Source organism: Natator depressus, chromosome 1 (genome assembly GCF_965152275.1).
Source record: "Natator depressus isolate rNatDep1 chromosome 1, rNatDep2.hap1, whole genome shotgun sequence".
Classification (NCBI taxonomy): Eukaryota; Metazoa; Chordata; order Testudines; family Cheloniidae; genus Natator; species Natator depressus.
In genome coordinates this window covers 203,900,089-203,917,261 of record NC_134234.1, presented here as the reverse complement: position 1 = coordinate 203,917,261, position 17,173 = coordinate 203,900,089, and the positions used below count along the sequence as shown (strand labels likewise).

Here is a 17,173-nt window from a genome sequence, read left to right as displayed (position 1 = left end):
CTGAGGGTGACGGAGGGAACAACGAACAGCAAGGGCCCACCCTTGCAAATTTTGCCTGCTTCTACCCTCCTGAGGGGGAGTGCTTAGGTGCTGAAGTGTTGCAGTTGTAAGGTACCAGCTGGGGCTGTGGGAGGTGGTGTGTTCTGGTCCTTGCTAATGCTTGTGTCGTGAAAATAAAAGCATTGGAACTGCCAGCTGCATTGTGTCACGAATTTCCAACGCCTAAAACTCAGCTCGCAGCTTCTGCAATGCAAGCCCTGGATGCTTGACCCCCCCCCCATGGTCCCTTCTAGCCTTGGAATCTGGGCATCCTTGTGTGGGGCTGTTGACTTACTCCCTATTATTGCGGGGAACGTGAGCAGGGAGCAAGGGGGGCCCGCGGCTCCTATCAGCCGCATTGGAGGGGAACCAAGGCCGTATGCGCGCTGGGCACTATGCGGCTGAAGTCACCTGGGAGCGGCTCCCCCGCCTGGCTGCTGGGCGCTGGCAGCCTGAACCGCAGAGCGGGAGGCGCAGTGCGGGCTGCCATCAGGGTCTCTGCTCTCGGGGCAGCGCTGTCATTAGCCTGGACGCCGCGGCCGGGCCGACCCCGGCCCAACCTCCCGTGCGCTCGCGGGCGCAACCTGACCATAGGGGGGCGCTAACGAGCTGCGCTTCCCCCGGCGGGAGCCCCCACCCCTCGCTCTGTGGCCACGCGCTCTCCGATTGGCTGGCCGCGCGCCCTGGTTCCGTTAGCCGGCCGGCGATGGGGGGAGGGGACGGTGCTAGGGGTTTGAATGGCTGGGCGGGAAGATGGCGGTGGTGCCTCGTTCCCGAGCTGGTAGCACCAGCTGGAGGCCGAGGCGGGGCGGCTTGGCCCGTTCCCCGCCCTTTACCGGGGCCTGCAGCCAGTTCGGGTCCGCGGCCCCCGCCCAGCCCGTGCTGAGCCCCCCGCCCGGCCTGGAGCGCTCGCTGCGGGGCCGCGGCAGCCCGAGCCGCTCAGGTACCGCCCGGCGCGCCGGCTCCTGCAGCCGTGCGGGGGGTGGGTGTGTGACCGGTCCGGGCCCTGCCACCCCGGTGGGGCGGCGGCTCCAGCCCTGCAGGGGGCCGCGGGAGGCCCCTGGCAGAGCTTCCGGTGGGGCCGGTTCCTGAGGCGTCTGGTCCCAGCCCGGCGGCAGAACCGGGCGCGGCAGCACCCGCCGGGCGGCGCTCGAGAGGCGGGAGCCGGGCCCAGCGGCCAGGGCAGCGCTGTGATGTCCCCTGAGCCCACGGACGGTGCGGCGTTGGGAGAACAGGGCTGTTGGCTCCCAGCGCGCGGGGCAGCCACCGGGGCCCAACAGTCAGGGTGTGTGTGTGGGAGGGGGGCAATGTCAAGAGGAATCAGAAATTCCCCTTCCCCCGCCCCCCCTTTCCGTACCACTTACTGGCTGAGAGGGAGATAAAATGCACGTGGCTTGTAAATTCTTATGGGGCGGGAGCAGTCTGAGTGTGTGTGTCCAGCGCCTAGCACAATGGGGCCTCTAGGTGCTAGCATAACACAATTAATGCATCGTACTATTTACATTCCTTGGGATAGAAAACGAGGCTCATAGATGTGCATCCGATTAAGTGAGCTACAGTTCACTTAAAGCTTATGCTCAAATAAATTTGTTAATCTCTATGGTGCCACAAGTACTCCTTTTCTTTTTAATAAGGAGAGTAGAGCAGATTGGCAGGGTGATTCATTTGGATGCAGTAAGTTCCCTGGGGTCCTGATTGCAGCTCCCCGATATCTTCAAGCACACAGGCGTGTGGAGTGACTTTTGATTTAGTGTTTAATGCCCTGTGTCTTCATCCCTTTTCACAGCTCTTCTGTAAACACTGACACCTCTCAGACTCTGCTTGCAGACATTTACCACCGTATGTTTGATATAATGCTGTCCGATCCCACAAGGCAAGCAGGGTTGGGCTGGGTCAGTGTTTGGATTGGACACCCCCTATAAAATGATTCAATAAGTGACATTCCTGAGTCGCTCGGTGCTAGCTGGTGTTGATAGAGGCTTGTACTGCAGGGTTAAAATTAGCGGTGTAGATGTTCAGGCTTGAGCTAGAGTCTAGGCTAAGAGACCATCCTCCCTCACCAAGCTCCAGCCTGAGCCCGAATATCTACATTGGTATTTTTAGCTTTGCAATGCTAGCTGCGCGGTGTGCGTCTGAGTCAGTTGATCCAGGCTCTGAGACTTGTTGATGTTTTTTATTGTGTGTAGACATACCCTATTTGTCCCTTGAAAGTCTTCACTGTTGTGTGGTGCTGCTGCCTTTCATTCTTGAAGGGGCTGGGTTGAGTCATCCCTTTGTATCCTTAGTTTCTGTGCTGTGGGATTTTTGAATGTGAAAACTGCTCTTTAAAGCTGGAGACACAGCCTTTTATTTTTGGGGGGTAGGGAGTGAACCTCTCACCAGTGCTAGCTCAGGAAGGCAGGGTGTGCTAATGTGGGTTCTAAATTAGCTATAACAAGGCAGGGGGGAAAAAAAAACCTGGGGCAGAATTGTGGTGAAAACTGAAGATTTCTGCTCAATGTGTAGCTGCACACACAAAAAAAGGAAACAATGTTAGGATGCATAAGAAATGAGATGGAAAATATAAGGAACGTTATAATGCAGGGGTGGGCAAACTTTTTGGCCTGAGGGAATTGTATGGCGGGCCACAAATGCTCACAAAATTGGGGTAGGGCTGTGGGAGGGGGTGCAGGCTCTGGGGTGGGGCTGGGAATTAGGAGTTTGGGGTGTAGGAGGGTGCTGTGGGCTGTGACAAGGGGTTTGAAGGGCGGGAGATAGATCAGGGGTGCAGGTTCTGGCTGGGGGTGCGGGCTCTGGGGTGGGGGCTGGAGATGAGAGGTTTGGGATGCAGGAGGGTGCTCCGGGCTGGGATCAAGGGTTTGGAGAGTGGGAGGCGGATCAGGGCTGGGGCAGGGGGTTGGGGCGTGGGGAGAAGCTCAGGGGGTTCAGGCTCTGAGCGGCCCTTATCTCAAAGGGCTCCCAGAAGCAGTGGCATGTCCCTTCTCCAGCTCCTACGCGGAGGCAGTTGTGCACGCTGCCCTATCCACAGCTCCCACTGGAGCATGTGGGAGCTGGAGCGGGGCCATGCCGCCACTTCCGGGAGCTGCATGGTGCAGCTCCCGACCCTGTGCCCTGGCTGGAGCACCGGAGCAGGGCCGAGCCGCATGGTGTGGCCCCCGGCCGGAGCGGGCCATAGTTTGCCCACCCCTGTTACAGTGCTATTAGTGTCTTAATTGCCCTTAACTGGAACCTGTGTTCATATCAAATCACCTCATCTCAAAGAGCAGATAGTTCAGAGATGGGCAAAGAAAATGGCTTGTGGTATAGAAAAGCTCTCATATGAAAAGAGAGTGAAAATATTTTAGGAGGCAAATAAAAAGGGAGGTGATAAAAGCATAGAAAATAATGAATGGTATAGAGTCGGTAGATCAGGAGTTTCTTGTGACCCTTTCTTGGATTACAAGGATTTAGAGATATTCAAAGAAATTGAAACACAGTGAATTAAAAACTGATGGAAGGAAATACTACTCATACAATGTGCAATTAGCCTGTGGATTGTTGTGGCCAAGAGCTTTAGCAGAATTCAAGAGGGGCTGGACATTTAAGTGGATGGCAAGAATATCCAGAATTAGAATAGTAAAAATGAAAAGAATAAGCAACATTTCTGAAAGGGATATAAACTTTCATGCTTCAGGCCATAATCCAATCTCCTAACTATTGGAGATTAGGAGGAAACTTTCTCTGGGGGGGCAGGTTATTTTGTAAGGTTTCTTGCACTTCCCTCTGAAGCAGCTGGTCCTGGGCACTGTTAGAGATAGGATCCTTGATAAAATGGACCACAGCTCTGATTCAGCATGGCAGTTTCTGAAAGTTTAGTGCATATAAGGCCTTAGTGTCATATTACTCACTATGCTGCCTCTGCTGATGTTGGAATGTTTCCCAAAGGGCAATGCCAACAGATGAATATTCCTGATGACCAAGCAGACAAGCTGCTCCTGGCAAGCTGGGGTCTTCCTGAAGTAGTTCTGGAGAAATACCACAGTCTGGGAGTAGTACATATGTTTGAATGGCAAGCAGAGTGCCTGATGCTTGGACAAGTCCTGGAGGGGAAGAACCTAGTTTACTCAGGTATGCAGACATCTGACAGAATCATGCACTGTAACTAAGGCTAAGATTTTGTCATGAATATTTTTTAGTAGAAGTCAGGGATAGGTCACGGCTTCCATGAATTTCTCTTTTTTGCCCATGACCTGTCTGTAACTTTTACTAAAAATATCCTTGACAAAATGGATATCTGCGATTCCCCATACAGCCTGAAGCAGGGCAGCTACACAGAGGCTAGGAGCTGCCTACAGCAGCTGGGGGCTTGGGGTACCGCTGCCACCTGCAGCTCTGGGGGCCCATGGTGGCTGGGAGTTTGGGGGTTTGTCCACAGCTGCGGCAGCTGGGAACTGTGGGGTACCCCTGCAGCTTCAGGGGCCGCTGCTGGCCGGGAGCTCGGGGGTTCCGTGCGTGGTGGTGGACCCTGCAGCTCCCAACTGCTGCAGGCTGAAGTCAAGGAGGTTGCTGGAAGTCACGGTTTCCATGACTTCTGTGACCTCTGTGACTACATTGAAGCCTTAACTATAACTTCACTAATATAATATAAATGATTTTACTGCTGCTAAAAGGTGCTGAGCTGATGGCTCTGGAGGCTGAAATCATCTTTGCGTTAGAGGAGGTACAGCACAGATTGCAGCAGTAATTGGGCTCAGCCCACTGATGTGCCTCGGACCTGCTCCGATGAGACCAGATAGGAGGAGGGGGTCCAGTCTCCATAGCCATTTCCTTACTTGGTGTCTTTTCTGAGACTTGTAACAGGGAGCCAGTTAGTAACAATTGTGGCAGCACCCTTTTATGTGGCTTCCTGTCATCTAGGAACTGGATGGAGACCCACTGGCTTGTTTTACTTGGGTGACTGAACAGCCACCAAAGTTGTAATGACTTTCAGTCATGGCGGACCAGGGGCTGGGTATGAACTAGCCTTAAAGTGAAAGTCTCTGAGTAAAATTTTCAGACACACCTAAATCCCATTTTTAAAAAGTGGCTTAGATGTTTAGGTACTTCTGAATATTTTTCTTTATATGCAGTTTCCACCTCTGGGGTCATCCAGTAGCTAATCACTTGCAGTTTAAGTTTTGACACACTTTTCTTGGATCCTGTTATTTTAGCTCCTACTAGTGCTGGGAAGACGCTGGTTGCTGAATTACTCATCTTGAAGAGAGTCCTGGAGACCCGTAAGAAAGCTCTGTTCATCCTCCCCTTCGTCTCTGTGGCCAAAGAGAAAAAGTATTACCTACAGGTAAGTGGAGTACAGGAGTGTGGGGGTATGGCTCAAAGTTGTCAAATTAAACCTTTTCAGAAGCTTAATCATGTGAAAACATTTGTATGAAATTGGGGGGTGGGGTGGAAATAGAGCTTTGTGGAAGACAGAAATTCTGTTTTGCAAAGGATTTTGAAAATTGGTTTAGTTTCGAATCAGAACAAAATCCAAAACATTGAAAGTCTCTGTGAAGGAATTTTCAGTTGATCAAAACATTTCATTTCAATTTCTACTTTTTATGTTGTATTTTATTTGTGTGTGTGTGTAATTTATGTATAGTGTATATATAACACAAGGTCATTTCAAAATAAAAAATGTGAATGTTTATTCCAAAACTGTTGAAACAGGATGTTTTGACATTGTTGGAACACCTGTCTGGTTTTCTTCTGAAACAAACTTCCAGTGTGATGGTGCTGCTCACCTCTCCTTCAGCTGTGTGCACTTCTTCCTGCAATAAGGCTGTCACATTCTGGGGTGCAATCCAGACCAGAGTGGGGTTGTCACTGTCTGCTTTGCACACTTCACAAGGCTTTGCTGCTGTAGCTCCCAACCTGGGCTGTTCACAACCAGCCTACAGGTCACACACTGTGTGTCTGTGCATAGCTGGAGTCCTAGTCTAGCACCTCTGACCCCAGCAGCTTGCCAGCAATGCACCAGTCACACCTTGGCTTCCACCAGCTTTGGTTACTACTTGTTAGGTGACCCCAACACACTCCCAGTCGAGGATTTTCCCCAAAACATGTGTTCTGCAGTGTCCAGCCCTTTCCTGGGCTGTTCAGATATTAAGGTTCATTGCCCTTTCATGGAGTCAATTTTCAACAATTTGCTACTTTAACTGGAATTACCAAATTGTTCAGTTTAAACACAGCACTGGGTTGTTTGTTTTAGATTAAAAACAAAACAAATTTATTAACCGAAGAAGATGGGAGTTTCAATATTTCAAGTATGACATAAAGTTAGATGTTACCAGCAAATAAAAGTGAAAACCATGCATCTAAAAGTCTAAAACTTAATCTAGCAAGTTTTGGTTCCAGACTTTAAGATGGCCTTTCTCACCCACAGTCTTCCAGCAAAATGGTGACTGACACTCTCCTTGGCCAGGATCTCTCCCAAAGGTGCTGGTGCCTTTGTCATCTTGGGTGAAAGAGAGACTTGAGGTCCTCTATCCTTTTCTTTTATAGGCCAGTGAACCTTTGAGGTGGATTCTTCAGAGGGTTACCCTTCAAAGTAACATGTATTCAAGCAGTAAGGAAGGTGATATGGAATCTGGTGGTGAAGGGGCTTCAGGCTCTTTCTTCACCCACTTGTGTTTGGTAAATTGCAAATTGTTATATTTCCTGCCATCTCCTCCTCCTGCTGTCTTGAGGACCCTGTTTACCTCAATTTACATAAAAGTAGTAAACACATATTCCTTTGTTTAGGATAGGTCTTTTAACAACTTACCTAGGCAGAGCTGTGTGAGTTTGAACTTGTGCTAGTAACATCATATGGGGCATTTACAACTTTACATATAATGTAGCAACACACATTTCACTATAATATTAATTGACCAATTAGTTATACATTTTCAAATTATACTTCACAAGGCATATTTTCTACAAAGTTTATTACAATAAAGAGCAGGGTGTGGATAGAGGGATGCCTTCGGTCACAGTGACTTGGGCTGCTCTGCTGTGGGGCAGAAAGCGCACAGTTGAATAGGAGACAGCAGGCACTAGCTGGCTCAGCCATGCTCTTAATCGGGTTAGCTAATATAGTGTTGGGAATGTCTGTTTTAGGATGTGTGTGCTGTACTGTGCTGATTCCCGTATGCAGCACACGTTGATCACAAGTAAAGATTCTAATTCTGTGAACAAATGTTCTGTCTCCCTGGCACACAGACTCTGTTTCAGGAGGTGGGTGTGCGGGTAGAAGGCTATATGGGAAGCACTTCCCCTGCTGGACATTTCTCAGCACTAGATGTTGCTGTCTGCACCATTGAGAGAGCCAACGGACTAATCAATAGACTCATAGAGGAGAACAAGATGGACTCACTGGGTAAGATGCTAGGGCCTGATCTGTCTGCAGGAGGAAGGAGCATGTTTATTGTGTACAGTTCATGAATTTTGTTTTGAGATTATGCGCACTGTGTATGTTTAAGCCCTTATTTTTACTCTACTCTTGCCTTGTACTTCTTGTGCAAAGGAGACACGCTGTGGCACCTGGGTGTGTCTCTTTGACTGAGACAGTTTTTAACTATCAGTAAGTGTACAGGCTGGGACCTGGCAGAACAATGAGATGGCTGCATCCTAGGTGACACCAGTTGTCTCCAGCTTGAATGCAGGGTTTTGAAAGTGGAAAATCACCAGATGGGGTGGCTGGGAAATATGTATGTGTGGAATGGATGGATCACACTTGTGGTCTGAAGTGGGGATGGAATTGTAGATGGGGCTTTTCTGGGTCTGGTTGGTTGGAATTTATGGATGAGGCTCATCTGTGTTGGCTGACGTGACTAGGAGGACAATAACCTTAAATTATTTTTTCTAATAGTAATTTAAGAGGAAGCAAGCCTGCTGTCTTTCACAGTTGTGGACTTGCTGTATTGCTGTTGTCCTAGGTTTTGGTGGTGTCCATTAAATAAGATGCATGTAAAGAGATGTGAAACCATTAGGAATCTCTGGGTATTCTGTGTGCATGTGAGGAAGAAGCTGTATTTTCCCAGCACAATTAAAAATTCATTCTTCCTTTGTGTTTGCCTAGCTGATACTTTATACACTGTTGTTAAATACAGAATCCCTCCTGCCCTGCCCTGGGCCTGTGATGTTACTGTAGTATTTGGAGTGATATTTTAAACGAAGAAAAGACACAAAACTAAATGAATATTAAATTGTGTGACCCTCACCCTTGACTTTCCTGACCTGTGTGCATTTCATGCCATAATTTTTCATTGTACCAGTCAGGTAGCTCTTAAAGACAAGAGAGTAAGAAAGTAAAGTTAGAGGCCGATGATTTTATCTTCATGTGTGATGTGCACATGTTGGACCCTGGAGACTACAGTGATTTATGTGCTATAAATACTTTAGGCTGACCAGTGGAGGTGTGGGTGTACTTCAGTGTGCTAAGCTGCAGTTTTTGATTAGTTCTAGTGCAATCCCTATGCCTTTCTAGTACAATCCCTATGTCCTCATGGGGGGAATATTGCCAAAGGAGGATTATATAGGTGTGGAGAGTCAGATAAGTATATGATTAGATGTGCAGAGCTTGTGTCTACTTACTGCTACCTCATTAAAATTTGTGAAATTGTCTTGCATTATTTGAAAGTACAAAAAAAATCAGACTGATAAAATATCATTTTCTGATACTTGATTATTCGGGAAGTTATGCAAACTAACTAATTTCTGCCACCCTCACAAAAAATCACTTTTGGAGTAAAATAATCATGACAAATTTCATCCCAAAGGGTAATTTTGGAGGTAAATTTTATAAAAGCCTCAAGAGACAGAGGCTGAAAATGACTTTAAATATAGCCAACAGCAAGCTAGTGTAATTCTGCAACATTGTACCTTGGATCTTTTAAGTCTAAATTTAGACTAGTTTTTTCATGGAGTGTTTAATTCTTTGAGATAAATTATTGAGAGACAACTGCAGCTCTGGCTGGATTCCATCTCAAGCTTGAGCTGTTCCTTTTGTTGGTGTCAACCCCCTGCTGCCAGCTCACATTGCTTCTGGAAGTTGTTGAGAGAAACTCAATTCCTGCTGCTGGCAGATATGTCTGTTGCCTAAGGCAGTTCCGAGCAATTTGATTTGAGTTTAATTATTATGTAATCTATGCAGTTGCTTGCATCCCGGTAAACAGGAAAGGGAGAAGTTTCCTTGCAGTATTGTTTAGTATCAATGTGAGGAATAAATCTAGAGAAATTTTAGGAGAGCAGACTAAAGAAAAACCTCCCTGTTAAATGTGCCAGCTGGGAGTGGGTTTATATTGTGTTACCAGTGGTAGGTTTGTAACTTAAAAATTAAGTTTAAAAAGTAGAAGTTCAAAAATATCTGGATTTTAGCATTTTTGATATAGGAAAGAAGTTGAACCTTCTGTGGCTGCCCCGAAGAACTGTAACAATTTAGGGGTTGTCTACGCTTGCAAATTAATTCAGATTAAGGTAGGGTGTGAATTTAAAAAGCAGTAGCCATTCTGGAATAACTGTAGACAAGCCCTCAGAGTAACATGAGCACCTTGCATATTGTAGCTGTCTTCATTTTCAGTAGAGATGCAGTTTAAAGAGATTACAACCCCCTTCCCCTCCCTGCTTGCACTGCTCATCAGGTTGCTGAGTTAAAAAGAATGTTACATGCTGGGACTTGTGCAACCAATGGAGACTACTTCTGTTTTAAAGATGAGGGTAGCCGCCTTGTTTGAGCTATTGTGGCTACTTCGGCGGCTGCAGTATAATCTCAACAGATGCCTCCATGGTACTGCTTGGAGAAAGAAGCGTTGTATATGTAAATGACTGTCAGGCCTGGCTGATTTGAGCATGGCTCAGATTCCCATATACATGGTTATACTGAGAGCTTGGATGTCATGCCTGAATAACAATAGGAGGTAGAGAAGTCCCTGCCCATAAAAAAGACAGTAGTACTCTGTCTTTTGGCATATGAATACCATTGCTATTATAGGCTTTACTTCAGGAAGCAATTCAGGCCATTTGTTGTTATGAGAACTCAGTGCCAATTTCCATTCCTTTTGTGAACACCACAACACACTACTCCTGGGGGAATTCTGCACCACTGCACAATGCAGAATTTGCACAGAAATTAATGTTCTGTGCAGAGTTTCCTTTCCCCCCACAGAAGTGGGCTGCGGAGCTGCGGCCGCCACTGGACCTGGCAGAGCCCAGCTCGCAAATAGAAGACCCTGCTGCAGTTTCCAGCAGGCCCTGAAGGAAGGAGGTGGTGAGAAGGAAATGCCACACAAGCCCTGGACCCAGCATCAGTCTTTCTCTCCCTCTGGATCCCTGGGCTCGGGGGGGGAGGGGGGTAAAGGGGTGTGAGTGTCTGGGCTGTAGGGTGCCCTGTGGCTCGGCTCTGGGAGAGGAGGGGGTGCGAGTGTCTGGGGGCACCTTATGACTGGGCTCTGGGGGATAGGGGTTGCGAATGTCTGGGTGGGGGATGCCCTGGGCTGGGCTCGGGAGGCTAGGGGGTCCCAGTGTCTGAGCTGGGGGGCACCCCGTAGCTGGGATCTGGGGGGAGGGGATGTGGGTGTCTAGCCCCTCAGCTGGGCTCTGTAGGGGGATGGGGTAGAGAAACAGGAACTGGGTTGTAGGGGTTTCTTTAACTATATTCCCTGGGGGAAAATTTATGTCTGTATTGTTACATAGTTGCTGACAGGTATTTTGAAATAAATTACCAAAATAGTTGAAACTGGCATGATTATATAGTGTTGTTTTGACAAATAAAATATGCAGAATTTTGCAGAATTTTTAATTTGTTGGTGCAGAATTCCTCCAAGAGTAACACTGCATGGCAGAAAACATCACATCTGAGACGTGCCCTCCTGGGGCATCTGACTAAGGCTGTTCGTAGGGAAGTCTCTTCATGACAAACCTGTGAGGTGCTGCTGTTTCATTTAAAAAAAAATAATAATCCTGTGCAGGACTTGAAAAACCCACTTGCCCTTGGTTAGTAGGAAGCTGTTGCAGTAGCCATCAAGTTAATGAGAATAAATGTGAACCAAGTGTAAATGAATGCAGCGCTGTGTCTGCCTGAATCTGCAGGCAGCTGTAGTACCTTTATTGTTGCACGTAGTTTTGCCAAATTATAGCAGATTGAAAAGTGATTGGACCATTATTTTCCCTGCTTCTATTCAGTGCTTTGTGCTGTGGTCAGCAATGAAAATGACTAGAATCAGGTCTATTCCACTTTGATGTTGCTAGGGAAAGTTGTAAGAAAAATGAGAGGAAAGCTTTGGTGCTATTCAATAGGGAAAGAGAATCCAAAAGAGGCTGTGGGAAGGGGTAGAGCAACATAGACGTTGCTCACCCTCCGCATGCTCATACAGCAGCCAGGAAGGAGACTTTGGGTTGGGAGAGGCAAATGGAGAATATGCTTTTTCTTTCCACAACCTAGAGGCACAGACTATGTGGACACCAGCTAGCCAGAGGCTAATGCAAAAGATGGAACTACCAGTTACGTTCTAGAGTCATCACTCTGGTAGAAATGTCATCACCCTCTCCTTTCTCAGGGCATGTCTACACTACGAAATTAGGTTGATTTTATAGAAGTCAATCTTTAGAAAGCAATTTTATACAGTCGATTGTGTATATCCCTGCTAAGCGCAGTAGGTCGGCGGAGTGCGTTCTCAATACCATGGCTAGCATTGACTCACGGAGTGGTGCACTGTGGGTAGCTATCCCACAGTCCTCGCTGTCCATTGGAATTCTGGGTTAAGCTCCCAATGCCCGATGGGGCAAAAACATTGTTGTGGGTCGTTTTGGGTAAATGTTGTCAGTCTCCCCTTCCTCCCTCCCTCCCTTCTTGAAAGCAATGGCAAACAATTGTTTCATGCCTTTTTTCCTTGGTTATCTGTTCAGATGCCATAGCATGGCAAGCATGGAGCCTGCTCAGCTGAGCACTGCTTTTGTGAGCATTGTAAACACCTCGCACGTTATCCTGAAGTATGTGCAGAGCCTGGCTAGGAGCCGCCAGCATGAGGACGAATGTGAGGAGGACATGGACACAGACATTCCTGAAAGCACGGGATGTGGCAATTGGGATATCATGGTGGCATTGGGGCAGGTTGATGCAGTGGAACGCCGATTCCGGGCCTGGAAAACAAGCACAGACTGGTGGGACTGCATAGTGTTGCCCGTATGGGATGATTCCCAGTGGCTGCAAAACTTTCGCATGCGTAAGGCTACTTTCGTGGAACTTTGTGAGTTGCTTTTCCCCTGCCCTGAAGCGCAGGAATACCAAGATGAGACCTGCCCTGACAGTTGAGAAGTGAGTGGCGATAGCCCTGTGGTAGCTTGCAATGCCTGACTGCTACCAGTCAGTCGGGAATCATTTCGGAGTGGGCAAATCTACTGTGGGGGCTGCTGTGATCCAAGTAGCCAAGGCAATCAATAACCTTCTGCTAACAAGGGTTGTGACTCTGGGAAATATGCAGGTCATAGTGGGTGGCTTTGCTGCAGTGGGGTTCCCTAACTATGGTGGGGCGATAGACTGAACGCATATTCCCATCTCAGCATTGGACCACTTTGCCAAAGAGTACATAAACCACAAGGGGTACTTCTCAATGGTGTTGCAAGCACTGGTGGATCACAAGGGCTGTTTCACTGACATTAACGTGGCATGGTCAGGAAAGGTGCATGACGCTCATGTCTTTCGGAACTCCAGGCTGTTAGAAAAGCTACAAGAAGGGACTTCTTCCCAGACCAGAAAATTACCATTGGGGATGTTGAAATGCCAGTAGTTATCCTTGGGGATCCAGCCTACCCCTTGCTCCCATGGCTCATGAAGCAGTACACAGGAAGCCTGGACAGTAGTAAGGAGCAGTTCAACTATAGGCTGAGCAAGTGCAGAATGGTGGTAGAATGTGCCTTTGGACGTTTAAAAGGGTGCTGGTGCTGTTTGCTGAGTGGGTTAGACCTCAGCGCAACCAACATTCCCATTGTTATTGCTGCTTGCTGTGTGCTCCATAATATCTGTGAGTGTAAGGGGGAGATGTTTATGGTGGGGTGGGAGGTTGAGGCAAATCACCTGGTAGCCAAATTTGAACAGCCAGGCACCAGGGCAATTAGAAGAGCACAGCTAGGCATGCAGCGCATCAGAGAGGCTTTGAAGACTAGTTTCATGACTGTCCAGGCTATGGTGTGACAGTTGTGTGTGTTTGTCCTTGATGCAAAACTGCGCCCTTTGTTGAATGTACTTCCCTGTAAGCCAATCCCCCTCTCCCCTTCGACCACAGCTGGCAAAGGAAATAAAGTCCCTATTGTTTTGAGTCCATTAATTCTTTATTTTAAAAAAAATTGAGATCACTGACAATGCTGACTAGTAAAAGGTAGCCCGGGTGGGATGGAGGAGGAGGGAAGGACAAGGCTGCATTGCTTATTGTAGCTACAGTACAAATCAAAACTGTTTGAATGACAGCCTTCTGTTGCTTAGGCCATCCTTTGGAGTGGAGTGGCTGGGTACCCGGAGCCTCCCCCCACCTTCTTGGGCATCTGGGTGAGGAGGATATGGAACTTGGCAAGGAGGGCGGGCGGTAATACAATGGATGCAGCTGGGGTCTGTGCTCTAGTTGCCTTTCCTGCAGCTCCACCAGACACCTCATCATGTCCGTTTTCTCTCCATTAGCCTCAGCATGTCCTCCTGCGTGTTCTGATCACTCTCACTGTATGCTTTCCTGGCCTCTGCCATCGTATGCCTCCATGCATTCAGCTGTGCCTTATCAGTGCGGGAGGACTAAATGAGCTCTGAAAACATGTCATTGAGAGTGCGTTTTTTTTCGCCTTCTAATCTGCGATAACCTCAGGACAGAGTTGATACAGGGAGCATAGAAACTTTTGAACCTGCAGGGGGGATAAAAAGGGAAAGTAAAATTTAAGATGATACATTTCTGAGCCCAAAAGGGAGATTTTCATAGTGAATCAAGCAATTCACAGCAGACAGCACATGTGTTTTAGGTACAAGGTCGTATTTTGCCTTTTATATTGAGCGCCTGCTGGTATGGTGACACATCACACACGGCTGGGCAACAGAATTCGGTTTCCAGGGAGCCATGGTAAGCCAAAGGGTACACGGGGTTGGTTTTTCCTGTGTTCATAACATATGGGAATGGTTTCAAACTGCAGCACCCTTCTTTCCCATAGCAAGCAATACCGGTTGGGTTTGCCATTTAAAAGGAGGGGCTGTGGTTTTGGGGTGTATGTGCAGCAGCAATTCTCCCCCCACCCCCCCATGTGTGGCTATTCTCCGGGGTGATCCCTTTTAGTCAAGCGCAAACAGCCCAGCATGAACCTGGTCTAATGTGCCAGGGATCACCAAACAGAGGGGATTATTGTTCCCTTACAAAAAATCCCCTATTTCAACCTGGTGACCATGAATGATATCACTCTCCTGAGACTGACACAGAAAGATAAAGACCAAATGTTGCATGGATGCGACCAAAACCCAGAACCATTCGCTGCCATGCTTTGTGCTGCAATGATTCCAGACTACTTGCTACTGGAGTGGTGTGGTAAATTGTCCTACTGTGGAGGACAAAATAAGGCAGCCTTGCTGCCCCCTGAAACCGTCTACATAGGCTTTCAGGAGAGCTTATTGGAGATGTCCCTGGAGGATTCCCACTCCATCCCCAGGCATGTTAACAGACTTTTCCAGTAGCTGTACTGGCCGTGAATGCATCCTAATTTTTCAGTGCAAATCAAACATTAAACACAATTGCTTTTAACCCCTGTAGTGTAGTTACAAATGTGCACTCACCAGAGGTGCCTTCTCCGCCTTCAGGGTCCGGGAACAATACATCTTGGGAGGGTATTGGCTCCAGGGTGATGAAAAGGTCCTGGCTGCTAGGGAGAACGGATTCTCCACTTTCCTGCTGCACATTCTCCTCTTCCTCATCCACAAAATCCTCCTCCGTGATGCGTGAGACTTCCCCCTTGCAGGTGTCCATGGACAGTGGTGGGGTAGTGGTAGGGTCCCACCCTTCGAATGGCATGCAGCTGATCATAGAAACGGCATGTATGGGGCTCTGATCAAGGGCGACCGTTTGCCTCCTTTGCCTTTTGTTAGGCTTACCTGAGCTCCTTAACTTTCACGCAGCACTGCTGTGTGTCCCTGGTGTAGCCGCTGTCCACCATGCCCTGTGCGATTTTGGCATATATATCAGCATTTCTTCTGCTGGTTCAGAGTTCTGCCTGCACAGATTCTTCTCCCCATATAGCAATCAGAACCAGGTTCTCCCGTTCGCTCTATGCTGGAGCTTGTTTGCAATTCTGGGACTGCATGGTCACCTGTGCTGCTGAGCTCGCCACGCTGACCAAACAGGAAATGAAATTCAAAAGTTCCCGGGGCTTTTCCTGTATACCTGGCTAGTGCATTGGAATTGAAAATGCTGTCCAGAGTGGTCACATTGGAGCACTCTGGGATAGCTCCCAGAGGCCAATACCATCGAATTGCACAGTGCTGCATCTCTAGTACCCCAAATTCGACCCAGGAAGGTCGATTTTTAGCACTACTCCCCTTACCGGGGAGGAGTACAGCAGTTGATTTTAAGAGCCCTTTAGGTCGGCGGAATGGGGTTGGTTGTATAGATGCATTGCTTATAAAATCGACCTAACATGGCTAAATTTGACCTAATCTCATAGTGTAGACCAGACCTCAGTAGCTGGCAGAGCTAAGTTGTCTTTTTGCTTTTATGTTGCTTGGGGGACGGAGGGGCATCTTTTCTCTCGGTCTTCAGCTATGTGTACACTAGGAGCGCTTTACCGGTGCTTTTGCCAGTATAACTTATTCTGGTTTGAGCAAAACAAACTATACCAGTAAAAACACTCTTTTATCAGTATAACTACGTCTATGCTAGGGCTTTTTCCAGCATTGCTATGTTGGTAAAAAAATCACCTCCACAACCTATGTCACTGTGCTGGCAAACCTGAATATAAACCTAGCTTAAGTGAGGTGGGAATGTTCATTTCATCTAGACTTTCTCAAGTTTGGTGAGGTCTGGAAATTTAGAAAGAGGTTGTAATTAATTTGGATTGAGTTAGGGTATGAATGTAAAGAAGAGTAGCCATTCTGAAATAAGTCTGTACACAAGCCCTCAGGGTAACGTTAATTTGGTGAGATGTTGAGTTTAGAAAGATGATGTAATTTGGAAAGATGGGCGCTCTGCTAGCTAGACTCCACCAAACACACTGTCAAATTTAACTTTCTTTTTTTAAACAAAAAAATGTTTGCAGGTAAAATGTCATGAAACTGATCTGCTGCTTCATGCACTAATATCGGAAGAGAAACAGTGACAGGAAGCTGCAGAAATGTCACTGGCATGCACAGGAGTTTTGTAAATTTCAACCATTCATATGGAATATGGTGCTGATGGAGTGATGGAGGTTTGTTCTTGCTTTTGAGCTTTGGTGAGTGTAATATCTGCAGTGCTTCTTTTCACCAGGGATGGTGGTTGTGGATGAGTTGCACATGCTGGGAGATTCTCACCGAGGATATCTGCTGGAACTCCTGCTGACCAAAGTTCGATTTATTACAGAGAAAGTTGCTAAAAGGTGGGTAGACTGGGGTGTCTGTCTTTTAATACTGAATTCTGAGCAGCTTCAGCATCCAGTGAAGTGAGCTGTAGCTCACGAAAGCTTATGCTCAAATAAATTTATTAGTCTCTAATGTGCCATAAGTACTCCTTTTTCTTTTTGGAGATATGGATTGGCTCCAGGAATTTGGTCAGAACTCTGATCTAGGATCCCTCGGTTATTAAGGTCTCACCACATCAGGAGGCTATCACTATAGTCAAAAACCTTTTTCCTCATGTTTTTAAATGTGTGTTGATGTAAAATTCATTTTTTATTTTTTTTGGGGGGGAAAAGAAATTGGGATAAAGCTTTAAGTTCAAATATAAAGTAAGCTAACTTTCACAACCTAATAGATCTCACTATCAACAATGTTTTGATATGTGTGAAAGAAGTATATGATCGGGCATCCTGCATTGGTCTTTGGTAGACAAGGGGATAGCTTGGAGCAGAGGTTTGCACCTACGGTTGTAGGATTGGAATGAACGCTAAAATGAGGAAATTTTATTATTCCTTTTTTCTTATG

The 17,173-nt window shown here is 47.2% G+C and overlaps 1 protein-coding gene across 1 annotated transcript in view; it reads left to right on the top strand.

The window, feature by feature from the left end:
* The first annotated feature begins 780 nt into the window (after positions 1 to 780).
* POLQ (DNA polymerase theta) overlaps positions 781 to 17,173 on the top strand; it is a 133,109-nt gene continuing 116,716 nt past the window's right edge. The window contains exons 1-5 of the mRNA XM_074974884.1: positions 781 to 982; positions 3,964 to 4,146; positions 5,229 to 5,359; positions 7,261 to 7,417; positions 16,521 to 16,629. Coding sequence (XP_074830985.1) covers positions 793 to 982; positions 3,964 to 4,146; positions 5,229 to 5,359; positions 7,261 to 7,417; positions 16,521 to 16,629 — 770 coding nt within the window. The 5' untranslated portion in view covers positions 781 to 792. The remainder of the gene's footprint in view (positions 983 to 3,963; positions 4,147 to 5,228; positions 5,360 to 7,260; positions 7,418 to 16,520; positions 16,630 to 17,173) is intronic.